General features: G+C 44.2%; 1 protein-coding gene and 2 non-coding genes across 3 annotated transcripts in view; 1 reads left to right on the forward strand and 2 right to left on the reverse strand.

Annotated features, from left to right (window-relative positions):
- Positions 1-1,852: 1,852 nt before the first annotated feature.
- Positions 1,853-1,965, reverse strand: trnal-caa (transfer RNA leucine (anticodon CAA)). Its single transcript has 2 exons — positions 1,928-1,965; positions 1,853-1,898 (listed from the first exon to the last, which is right to left on the reverse strand). It is a non-coding gene; the product is annotated as a tRNA-Leu (tRNA).
- Positions 1,966-6,722: 4,757 nt separating this feature from the next.
- On the reverse strand, positions 6,723-6,835 carry trnal-caa (transfer RNA leucine (anticodon CAA)). The gene is made up of 2 exons: positions 6,798-6,835; positions 6,723-6,768 (listed from the first exon to the last, which is right to left on the reverse strand). It is a non-coding gene; the product is annotated as a tRNA-Leu (tRNA).
- A 1,051-nt stretch (positions 6,836-7,886) lies between these two features.
- The window catches only part of atp7b (ATPase copper transporting beta), a 30,291-nt gene continuing 25,238 nt past the window's right edge, over positions 7,887-12,939 (forward strand). The window contains exons 1-2 of the mRNA XM_088914968.1: positions 7,887-8,139; positions 10,688-11,885. Coding sequence (XP_088771094.1) covers positions 7,894-8,139; positions 10,688-11,885 — 1,444 coding nt within the window. The 5' untranslated portion in view covers positions 7,887-7,893. The remainder of the gene's footprint in view (positions 8,140-10,687; positions 11,886-12,939) is intronic.

The following is a 12,939-nucleotide window of genomic DNA, read 5'->3' on the forward strand; positions in this document are numbered from 1 at the left end:
TCGACAACTTGGTTGTTTTAGAGGGTAACCCTGGTTAACGTTAGTCCAGTAGAGTCTCAGAGAGGATGAATAAGTTTGAATGTGTCACGTTTGGGTAAAGGTATCGCCTGCTGAAGACTGTTTCACGTAGACCCGAATTATTGTAGATAGGGTGAGACGTTCCGCAGCAGTGTCGTTAACAAGCAACTGGCTTCCGGTCAAATTCCGTGTAGACTTTAAAATCCTCATGCTCACCTATAAGGCTCTACATGGCTTGGCACCTCAGTACCTGTCTGAACTATTATCGCCCTACTCCCCACCTCGCAACCTTCGCTCTTCTAACTCTGGTCTCCTTACTGTCCCCCAAGCCTGTCTACATTGTATGGGTGACAGGGCCTTCTCCTGCTATGCCCCCAAGCTCTGGAACTCTCTGCCCAAGGATATCAGAGAGTCACCTTCTCTAAACTCCTTCAAATCCAGACTCAAAACCCTCTTCTTTAGAAGAGCCTTTACTTACTTAACATCCACAGTCTCCTCTATATATTGTAATTGTGTTTTATCTTGTGTATTCTTTTTATTTTATTGTTGTTGTCATTCTGTAAAGCACTTTGAGAAGCCACCTTTAAAGGTGCTATATAAAATAAAGTTTTTTATTATTATTATAACTCTGCCTTTGGGTGATGAGAATAATACCAATATTGAACTGGGAACAATACTTGTTAAATACTGTCCATTCTCTAAGCATTTTACCCACCCAATTCAGGGTCACAGGAAGAGCCAGAGCCTTTCACTGCAACAAAGGGGCACAAAGCAGTGTACACCCCAGACAGGAAACCAGTCTATCGCAGGACACACACACACTCTCCCCAGGGGCCAGATTTTACAGAAGCTAATTAACCCATCTGTAGGTCTTTGGGTGGAAACCCCCGAGGACGCGGGGAGAGCATAGCTCTGGTTCAGGAATTGAGCCCGGGGCCCGGCGCTGCGATGCGGCGATCCCAACGACCGCACCACTGTACGTACCGCCCCAGCACCTTCCAGTCTACTGACTTTTTAAATATACGGTGAATTATTGATTACGACCAGCCAGTGTCGCTATCAAGGGCTCCAGTGCACACACTTCGAAGTTCTTCTAAAATACCTGGATTTTATCCTTCGGTGTACCGCAGCGTGAATGTATCGGTACTTCTTGTTTGGTCTTTAAAAATATTGGTTAGATTGATAATCTTGTTTTTTGCACAAAGATTGCTAGGTGTCGGAAGCCGGTTCTCTTGGAAAACCTCGAGTAGTGAATTCTTAGGAAGCAAAGACCGTGATGTGGCGAAGGGCCTCCTCTTTTGTAACACACGTTGTAGGTAAAGGTATTGTTTATATTTCCTCTTTGAAAACCATAGAAATTGAGATAATAAAACGTTTTAAAGGTTTAGAAACGAAAATGAGACCACTGAACTTGATTTGGTTTTCTTTTTGCTAGTAGCTACCTGGTCCGGGAATCTCATTCTGCCCTCTGTAGGTCTTCAAATGTACTGCACTTAGGTTTATTTGCATTTGTTTTCTGTACGGTCTCAATCTTTCAAACTTTCACTGTTGATCCCATGAAATCCATTGAGTTTAATGTCTTAATACTTTTGGGGATTCCGAAACACAACATTCACCGCGAGTCATATCAGGAACTGTCAGGCCCGGGCACTCCAGCAAGACAGGAGAATTACATGCATGCTGTCCTTAGAAATACCACTTGTGTTTAGGTAGGTTTTTACTCTGGCGATTAAAATGGTGCATACCACTGTAACCGTGGTCGTAATGTGTTAAACTGAACTTGAAGTCTTACAATAAAACAGCAGTTTTGAACTGCATGACCTAACAAAACGCTTGTCAGAAGTGGGATTCGAACCCACGCCTCCATTCGGAGACCAGAACACCCATCGCTCACGGAAGGCATCGAAACCTTGAGTCTGGCGCCTTAGACCACTCGGCCATCCTGACAACTACACGTATTCAAGCACGCAAACACCTCACAGCCAACCATATGTTCTCTTTGCTTCGGCTATTTTTACAAAATACCGAAAAGGGATTGAAAAGCAGAAGGATGCTATCAACATTGCAGCTGTTTTTTACATTGCAGTATGGAGTGGAGCGGGCGAATTGTTTACAGCTAAAAGTCTTGAAGTAGGGAGCTGTGTCTAGGAGTATATTTCATGTCAGAAACAACTGTTTCTCATTAGCAAATCACCTGTAATGGCTACATGGATACACAGTTTTCACTGTATTCAGCATACTGCACTATTTGTATATATTGCATACACCATGGAGACATAGCAGCTCTATTTATATTGAGTTTTATTCAATTTCTATTACATCTATTATTACGTAACCTTAATTTTGTGATTTTTGTGATTCTTGTGATTTTTGTGAGCTCGCAGAAAAGACATTTCATTGCAAGCAACTACTGCTGCACGCTGTATTGTTGTGCATTTGATAAATAAACTTTGATTTGACTTGATTCTGGCTCATTTTATTTTATTATTTTTTATTATTTTAGCAAGGAGCCTCTTCCACACACTTCGGTTAGTGCCCGTAACAATAAAGAGTGGAGGAGCGAGTTTTCTCCGCTTCTGAAAGCCTACGTATTCATACAGCTGAACTCGGACAAAGCTCCGACACCCCGAATGACGGAACAAGCCCCGTAGTGGGTATTATATTTCGCAAAAACAAAACATCTTAACACACAAAAGGTGTCATGTTAACGCCTAAGGCAGCTTCTATAATATGGTGCATTGTTTTCTTGATTGCGATTCTTGGAAGGAAAGCGAAACAGCCAAGGAAACACAGGTGACTTTGATTGAGCGTTGCTGCGTTTTTTCATCAGGTTACATTTTGACATAATCTCATCGTCCTCGAGTTTGGAAGGATATTTTATAAATAGCAGTTTTTATTATTGTTATTCACCACTATAATTTTAACAATCGTTTTATAACGCTTTATCGACATTAAATAACCCACTTAAGTGCGATGAGATGTATTGTTCTGCGGTTGTACTGGCGAAAAGCCCCTCGAATGTGATAAAGATGTGCCTCGTTTTCCATTGCCACACTCGTGCACGGTTTTCCACAATTCTTGGATAAACCTCGCGCCCTCACGAGTCACCAGCTAATGGCCCGTCTGCTGTAACAAGAGGTATCAAAGTGGTTGTTTTTTGTTGTTGTTGTTGTTGTTGTTGAACTTTTCGTGAATTGTTGAACGGACAAATCAATACCCCGATTCATGTAACAGCATTCCTGCAGTTACTTTCATTCTTTGTAATTTAAGTAGATAATGTATTTGGAAAGCAATGAGATGTCTGTGACAGTCATGTGGCCGGCGCTAGAGTTACTTTTCGAGGCCCTATTAACTACTCTCAGACGTTAGGGAATGCAGCGAGGCAAGTCATGATCGGCTATCGCTGATTTCTCAAATTAAAATCCCTTCCAGTCACCATGTACGGCGCCTTCGAAAGAACGTTGCGGGTAAAACATCAAATATACATGGTAAGCTCCTTTAACTATATTAGTAGAGATATTTAGATGCCTGAGTGAAAATAACGCTGCAAGGTGGTTTATGTGTGTGACAGGCAAAATGAACTTGTAATTAAACTTCATGACGGTCTCTGAATAAACATTTCGACCAAAAGGAAAATATGTTTACAAATATTTCATGTGTTATTTGGAAAACGCTATAGGCCTACTCAAATGCATGCACTCCATCGTGTTTTGGAAATCCGCTACATAAAGAAGTAATTCAGGACTACTTTTTGCTACTAATAAGAGACAGCACACTACATTAGCCCGACATGATGAACATAATTAGTTTTTTTTCCGTAAGGAAACCATTTTCCGGAGATGCACAGAGATCTTTGCCAGATTTAATCAATAATACCTCGATGTGGAATGAAAAATATAGCTACCAATACAGTGCTTTGTTTCTTTGTTCTGTTTGTATAAAATGAGACACTTTAATGTTATTTCCCGTGGCATTTCACTTTTAAGCAGAGAATTGTGTTCTGGAAAACTGATTCCGAAGACAGAGGCTATGTGCTGTGAATAATTATCGTGGTAGAGGAAGCGAGCATCAGGGTTTATTAACTTAAATGCTGACAAAAAATTGTTTACACAGAAAAACAAAACGTCTTCTAACAAATATATAACACTTTATTCTGCACTTATTTGAGTGCAGAAATAAAACTGTTGTTATTGTTTTTTGCTTCATGCAAAACGCTATCCTTTTGGGCACAATTTGTCTTGTTTTCACATATGTTTTGACAGTACGCAAAAGGATGGAAATACCAGCATTTTACAATGTGGTGGATATATTTTTGGCTACAGCGAAGTACTCATTAGAGAACTATTATACGAAGAAAATATTTATTTTTTCAGTATTCTGCAGTTTGCATGATAAAACCTGGGTGTAGTTGTGTCATGTGCGAACTGTGATTTTCAACTTTCCTATTGTAATCTGCGATGGGAGGCAATGTCGACAGAAACACTGGGGCATGTATTTTACATACGATATGATACAACTCATCAGTGCGAAAGCAGCACTTTTTTTTCTTCGGTTAGAGCATGTCATTTTATCACACGGTCCTACACTGACTTAAGTGTTGCGGTTGCGGTGCTCTTGACGAGCATTTTTACGTTTTTTACACGTTTTTGACTTCACATTTACACGCAATGGTAAAGCGAGAAGGCGCTGCCTGCATCTACCAAAAAGATCTTTGACTGATTGGTTTTGAAAGTGTTGAATTCAGAAGTCGAGGTTGCGAGTGAAGTTGACAATGTTTTAGGTCAGGGGTGGGGAACGTCTGGCCCGTGGGCCGTATAAGGCCCGCAAAATCATTAAGTCTGGCCCTGCCAAGGCAACCGCAGGCGGGACTCGAAATTCAATAAATCTAGGAGCTTTTTTCATAGCAACATAAATTTATATTAAGCGAATCATAATAATAACGTACATTCTGAGGGACAAGCAAGGAACGTCCATTACGGGATAGACAGGACACATACGAGTACATGGCGGGACAGACACGCATGCTTCTCGCCGGCTGCCCGCGGCCCGCCTGCCTGTATTGCGGTGACTCAGTCAGTGCCAGGCAGGCCGGGAGTGTACACGTTGCGAAAGTGTTAACACACTGTGGCGATACTACGGCGATCCGATGACGATGAGACGAGATCCTTGCCTCCGATGATTGACGACGATGTTGTCGACTTCTTTGTCGACACAGACGATGACTCCAATCCAACCTTTATCCACACACACGTCCACGATCAACAATCCTCGCAAAAACTGAATCTCAGATGAAGATGAAGGAAATTACAGTACACAGAAAAGACCTCAAGAGTCGATGATACGAACGTTGGATATGTTCCAAACCCAAGATGCAGGATTAGAACAGCGATCAAAGCAAAATAATCGCGTCGCTGGCGACACACACACTGGATAGTTATTAAAACTTAAGTGGTGTGACGTCCTACAAATGGCGACTACAAAGAAAAGAAAAGTTGATGCAGAGTGTCGATCTTTCCAAGAGAAATGGACAAATGATTTTTTTTTGTTGTTGAAGTCAAAGGCAAACCTGTGTGCCTAGTTTGTGGCGATGCGTTAGCAGCAATGAAAAAAGCCAATCTGGAGCGTCATTACAGCATTACAGACTGACCGACGCGAACCTGGAAAAGCAGTAGGGAGTAGCAACATCATCAATACCAGCTAACATCACACGCCTCACCAAAGAGAAGCAGTTCCAGCCGTCACATGAGGGCTGAGTTAATTAAATGTTTGACCAAATATAGCAGGCTAATTTTTAAATGGCTAATTTTGTATGGCCCACGAATTATGTTATAAATATCCACATGGCCCTTGGCAGAAAAAAGATTCCCCACCCCTGATGAATAAGCTGAATCTGTAAGAGACGTCTCTTCGGATAATTTGTTGGGGACAAAACCAAGTCAGGAATACGGTTTATTTTCTGAAGAAGGACGCAGACCAACTTCGTCTTACGGCGTCAGATATATAAAAAAAACTTTACTAACATAGATTGACAGATACCGAGATTTTTTTAAACAATTCCCGATAAATTCTGCTTTTCCCTTTCCGTCCTACATCATATCTCTCCAGCCTCTTCAGATCTAGAGTAACGGTGATGAAAAAACTTGCTTTCCTTGGGGTACTGCGTTGCATTTAGATTGATTCACGCTTGGAGAAGCGGGACAGCTACGTTGAGGACAATCATTCGGCGCCGTTCACGGCTCTCAGTGCTCTGCGCTAAAGGTCAACGACTGTTACCATCACCGCAGTGCACTCAGCCTACACGAATTTCATTCATGTTTTTTCAACCTGAAATCCTTGTTCTGGCGCCCCCTGTTGGACTCACTGCTGCAAACACGGAAGAACGATCTTCGATCTAAAGAGGAATACCGAATATGTATATATATTTTAAATGACTATATAACATTATATTCGTTATTACAACACACGTAACGCAATCGGGTTGTTGTGTTTTTTTTCCCAACAAATTCAAAATTACCCATCTAGATGAAACCCTTTGAATACCTGGCAAAATCGTGTGGTATAAAATGTATTCAGTCCCGCGCCTTTTACACGCGACGTCGATTTATTTAGTAAAATCTCCGGGTTTTGCATTTTCTGACTACAGGATTGAGGGGGAACAAAAATGTGAATGGCCGGGGGGGGGGGAAAAAAAAAGGTAAAACTCTTGTCAGAAGTGGGATTCGAACCCACGCCTCCATTCGGAGACCAGAACACCCATCGCTCACGGAAGGCATCGAAACCTTGAGTCTGGCGCCTTAGACCACTCGGCCATCCTGACAGCTGGGAGACAGCGGCTCCGAAAAGCCTCTTGCCTTGTGACGGAGTTCCAGCTGTTTCCAGCATGAAAGCAGAAACCTCTGGCGCTCGTGTGAATTCACGTTTGTCCATTTTTTTTTTGTTGTGTGTGTGTGTATTCAACGGGAAGAAAAGACCAAACCAGAGCTCGAAACTCGCAGTTCGCGTAGATTTGGTCGTGCCGTTTGTAAAGAGGAATTCTGCAGAAAGGGCAAAGACCCCGACAACACGTTTTTATTTTCCCACGTAGGTTTTGTTTAATTTTTTTGCTATTTATTTTTTTGGGGGAGGTTGTTACAATTGGGTCACAGAGCCGGTCATTTTATTATTTAGGAGTAGTTTAAAACAGCACGGGAAGGCATAGTTCAGCCTTGCAATGCAAATACAATGCAATTTTGGGGGGGATTAAACAGAGCGATATACAGTATGTGAGGATCCGAATGTATACATAGCGCTTCGTCCCAAGAAACACGAGCAGCTTTTTTAAAGTCAGGTTTTCTAGTAAGATTTCTTTTTGTTGTTGCTATGAATACAAGAAGACCCGAGCTAGTTCTCGTGTTTGTAGCAACAAGGCTGAAAACTAAGACGGGTTTTCCTGCGGCACTCGGTCACGCAACGTTCATAAACCCCTTTCTGTAGCCGGGCGTCTGCACACGGCTTCTCCGCCGAGACTGAGCCGCGGAGCTCGCCCGTCATGAGACACCGGCTGGTAGGAACGACACGGATTTGACAGAGGTTACGAGTGCAAAACAGAGGGGGAAAAAAAAAAACCGTGCCACGATGAGCAGTACCGTAGACCTCCACCGATTGGGAGTGATCGGGAGCTGAGAGCGCAGAGCCGTGAAGTGCGGTCTGCAACAGTTCAAAAGGCAGCGCTGAGCCGGATAAGCGAGCACACACGCTCACGCCCGCAATACAGGCTGGAGCCCAGGTGACAGCCTATAGGCGCGGTACTGCGGGCGATTAAAACCATCGCAGGGGCCGTAACATTCACTTTACAGCTTTTTTTTTTAATGAAAAAAAAACAACAACAACAACAAGATGAAAAAGTCTTCACCCAGCGTGATTCGCTTATCCACATACGTTCAGAAGCCCAGCCCCGCGGGGTTGAGGAAGCCGGCTCCGGGACGGGCTGCCGAAGAGGCGACCCCAGCCGCCTGTCCCTCCGGCCGGCCGCGCTGCGCCGCCGCTGCAGCAGGCAGCCCTGGCTCAGAGCCGGGCGGGGGAAGCGACCTCAGTCTGCAGCAGGAGGCGAGTTGTTCAAGAAAAGAAAGTGACAGAGACCAGGTCAGTGCAACAATCATGATAACAGGGGGGGAAATATGCAGCGCAGCGCCCTAGTTCTGTACAGCTGAATTGAGCTTATATTTTTAAGGGTTTTGTTTCATTGCTGGTAAACTCAGTAGATTTGTCAGAATGGTGAGGTTTATCATTACTATATATTTACTCCTGTATGTACTGGCTTATGTATAGGATTACCTGTTGCAAATAAAGGCAGTCTAAACAGTTCAGGTTAGAAAGTTAGGATTTCATCGATCGGCTAGCCTGTGTCTTCTTTAGAAATTGTTTGCAAATCATGTACATTGGGCGTCTTTAGAAAGGAATCAGCTCGGAACAGGCGTGAGAGGAGATTTCTGTTTCTTACAATATGTGGGTTTGCGGTTTCAATAAGCTCAGTAAACACAGGCAAAGTTGTTAGTATGGTACTGAGAGAAAGTGTGAGACAATCAGTGCACAAGACTGTCAAGTTCACCAAATTAACCCTTGATTCATCGGATTAACCTTTGAGTCATTTAGGGTTTATAGACATGAGCGAGATGTCCTGTATGGCTTCCTCACGTTTTGTAAGCTTTGGTTCTTGTGGAGGGAAAAATGGTTTGGATCGGCTATAGCTGAGTGAATCGCATCATCTGCCTTCGTGTAGAGGAGTTTAAAGAGACCTGAAAAGATGCCCCATATATTTCTTTGTTTGAAACGCTGTGATCAAAACTGTGAATTGGTTTTGTTTTCCGTTTGTTAAATAAATCCAGAATAGGACAGTAAATATAAAATATATAAATAATACATTTGTTGTCCCTGTCTAAAGTCTTACAAAATAAGCTGGCAAACGGAGGACTTTACCTAGGCTGCAAGATTGATATGATCACTTCTGAAATTAACGTCAGTCTCATTTTTTGTTATTTATGTTTAATTTTATAGAATAAATTACCTCTTGATTTTAACAACAAAATGTCTCAGTTTGCATGAACACTTCCAAATGAGTTTTAGCTCTGAAGGTGATTTCTCAAAAGTTCTTCTGAGTGAAGAACTTATCTTTTATTCACAGTGTGCAAAGAGTTTACCAGGCACACACGAACATTGACTTTTTGTTTGACTGCTTCTTTTGAAACTTGCCTGCGGCTCGTGTCCTAGTGTCCCAAAATGTGTGGCAATTTTTAGGAGAGTACCTTTGAACTTTATTTTCTCAGAACCAAGAAAACGTACAGCAGGGTTACAAAAGTGTTTACAAAGAGAGATGCATGATTTTGTAAGAGGCCGTATTGCAAGTGACGGCTTGATTTCTGAGTCAGGAGTCAGGGCAAACAGATGAGTTTGACTTTAAGTAGCATCACAGTGCTGGGAAACAATCAGACTCCTTTCCTGTACCTTAGAAGAGCCTCTGACAGTTTAACAACAGTTTGATCAATCCTGTTCTACACTGTGCTTGTGTTCATTCAATACCAACCTCTTCATCTAGGTTTACAGCTGGACAAGTCAAGCTATTTGTCCTGTTCCAACAGCCTAATGGGGACTCACATGGGCTAAGAAAGGTTACAAATGAGGACGTTAGTAGCTTATTGATAGAAGAATCTCCTCCTGCCATTTCTTGAACGAGGCCAGATATTGGCTTAAATAACACGGTGGGTAGCTTGTTCCATACTCCAACAGCCCTTGGGGTAAAAAGAAATTGCTGCATGTTCTCAGTTTTAAAAGTTTTTCCATGTAGTTTCCACTGGTGTACTCTGGTTCACGCTCACTGTTCATTCTGAAGGTGGACACCGAGTTGACTTTGTCAATGCCTTTGTGAATTTTGAGTATTTTTTTTTATCAGCTGTTTGCCCAGTCTTAATTTCATTTTCTGTTTCCACAGTATTCACTAATCCTCCTAATTTGATATAAGCTGTAAACCTGAATAGCTTCCTAACTATATCAGAATCTCGATCATTATGATAAATTAAGAAAAGCAGTGGTCCTAGTACAGATCCTTGCAGCACTCCACTAATTGTATCATGTATTTGAGTTCAAATTGTCTTCACTGAAGCAGAAAGTATTTATTTACAAGGGTGAACAGGATAAAGATTTAAATGATAGTACATTGTCTAGTAAATTAAGCAACTATCATTGGCGCTGGTACAAAAAATGTTTTTATGTGAAAAGGTTAAGGTTAAAAGAAGGATGCTGCAGGTATACTCTGTTCCAAAGGAATGGTGCTGATGATCTTTTGCTTAAACCACTTACCCTGCGAAGTTTCCTTGGAATGAATTTTCTATTAATTCCATTCATTGAATAAGTATTTCTCTTGAACATGCTGTATAATTTGATGTGACGATATAAACTACGTCATTACGACCACTGAGTCATTCGTCTTAAGATTTAAGACTTTTTTACAGTAACTAAGTGCATTGAATACATGAAATATTTGATTTAAGTTTGGTTCACCAACAGAGATGGAAATGGATTTGGCTGTCAGTCTGTTGGATGTACTGTACTGTATATGCTCCAGAGAAATGGTCATCCCAACTCCATGGATGCTGCCCAGTTCTGTGTATTACTCAGTCTTGTTTTTGCTCCTTAGGTATCTCAGAAGAATGCCTATCCCTATGGCATGTGGCCGCTACATGGGAACGTCTTCGAGAACCAGGGGTATGAAGCGGACAGCCCGAGCGAGATCCACCCTCCACTGGGCGACACCAGCCAGGCCACCATTGCGATCGAGGGCATGAGCTGCCAGTCCTGTGTCCAGTCCATTGAGGGCAGGCTGTCTGACGTGAGGGGCGTGGTGGGAGTAAAGGTGTCTCTGGCCCAGGCCAACGCCCAGGTGGAGTACAGTGCCTCCGCCATCACCGCGCAGGAGGTGTGCCGGCTGATTGAGGACATGGGCTTCGGAGCCAGCGTGGTGGCGGGCGAGTGCGGCGCCGCCGTCCCCGCGCCCCTCGGCGGGTCCTTGGTGAGGCTGCGGGTGGGGGGGATGACCTGCCGGTCTTGCGTGAGCGCCATCGAGGGGAAGGTGGGGAAGCTGCGGGGCGTGCTGCAGGTCAGGGTGTCCCTCAGCCGGCAGGAAGCCGTCGTCGCCCACCTGCCGCACCTCGTCCAGCCCGAGGACCTGAGGAACTGCATCGAGGAGATGGGCTTCGACGCGGCCATCAGGACCGAGCCCCAGCCCCCCAGGGCGGCCCGCCTGCGGGTGGAGGGCAGCGCCCAGGAAGCGCCGCCTGCAGAGCGGGGCGCTGGCCAGGGCGCAGCGGGAGAGTGGCGCAGGGCGGTCCTGGGCGTGGAGGGGATGCGCTGCGAGTCCTGCGTGAAGAACATCACCGGGCGCCTCTCCGAGGTGGCAGGGGTGCGGAGCATCGCCGTTTCCCTGGGACGCAGAAGTGCCGTGCTGCAATATAATCCCTCCTTAATTACCTTGGAATCTGTTAAGCGGCTAATAGAAAGCCTCCCACCGAGGAATTTCAAAGTGTCCCTGCCCAGCGCCGTGAGCAGCCTGCCTGCGGCTGCCCCACTGTGGGCCACCGACCCTGGGTTCAGCCAGCAGCCCGGGCTGAGCCCTGGAGAGAACCAGTCTTTGCCGGTTGTGATTAACATCGGGGGCATGACCTGCAAGTCCTGCGTTCAGTCCATAGAAGGCGTGGTTTCCCAGAGGGCAGGGGTGCATGCCATAAAGGTGTCTCTGCCTGACGAGAGGGGCACCATCCACTATGACCCGAAACTCACCAACCCGGAGGAGCTGAGGGCTGCCATAGAAGACATGGGCTTTGAGGCCTCCATAGCAGGTACTGCTAAAGGCTCTGTCTACCCTTTTCACCCCATGTTTGTTATGACCAGGCACCACACCTGACCGCATTAATTGTACTCATTACCTCATTATCCAAACACGTCCCTTTCTTCACTATTTAAGGTCCTTGTCCCCACACTTCCTCGCTGGGTATTTTGACTCACAGGCTAGTCAGTTTGCTGCTTGCTTGCTTTCTCTCACCACGCGCTTTACCTGAATGGTCTCATGGATTTTGACCTTTCCTTTCAACCCTGGGATTCAGCTCTTTCGGACTACGCCTCATGGACGTTTGCCATCTCAGACACTCGCTTCGCATAGAATCCAGCTCGTCTATCGAAGCTCCGGCGTGACACTGTTGCTTATATGAAAAAAGTGTGTTAGGAACTCTGAGAAATATGGAAGGATTACACTTATAGCATCAGTGTATTTCTACAATTCATTGCCCTCTTTCATGGCTAAGAGGCTGCTTCATGGGGATATTCATTGGTGTTGCACAGAATTCCTCTTAAATGGCCTTTTCATTAATTCCCCGTCTGCCCACTCATTACACTTACCGTTGAATGTGCAACAAGTATAGCATGAAAAAGAGCCTAAGTGTACTTCAGAAATCCGTGATTCGTCCTTTCAGTTATTTGTCAAGTGGAAAAATAAGACTCTTTATGTAATCTTAAAAAAAAGCCATTTAATTTAATATGGAAAAGCTGTAGGAGTTGGCTGGAAGTAACTGCATTGCATTTTCTATAGGCACTCCAGCTAATCCAGGTCCCCATGGTTACATCAGACAGAGCTATTCTATTTTTACACCAAGTATTTTATGATTACTCTGTAGCTCTCAATGTATATTGGAGCACTAGAGCCCAGAATATCTATAACTGCCAGCCTCAAAGTCGAAGGACATTATGAACAGAATGTGTTTCCTCTCTGTACACAAGCTCTTAAGGTTAAACCTGAACTTTATGTGTGTATGGGGAGACCATACGCATACGTCAGCGAGTGACCTGCAAACGAGCAACAGAGGTTAGTTCCCAGCTGGAAAGTAAAGAATGACGATA

This window comes from Atractosteus spatula, chromosome 4, assembly GCF_055471065.1.
Source record: "Atractosteus spatula isolate fAtrSpa1 chromosome 4, fAtrSpa1.hap1, whole genome shotgun sequence".
Taxonomy (NCBI): domain Eukaryota; kingdom Metazoa; phylum Chordata; class Actinopteri; order Semionotiformes; family Lepisosteidae; genus Atractosteus; species Atractosteus spatula.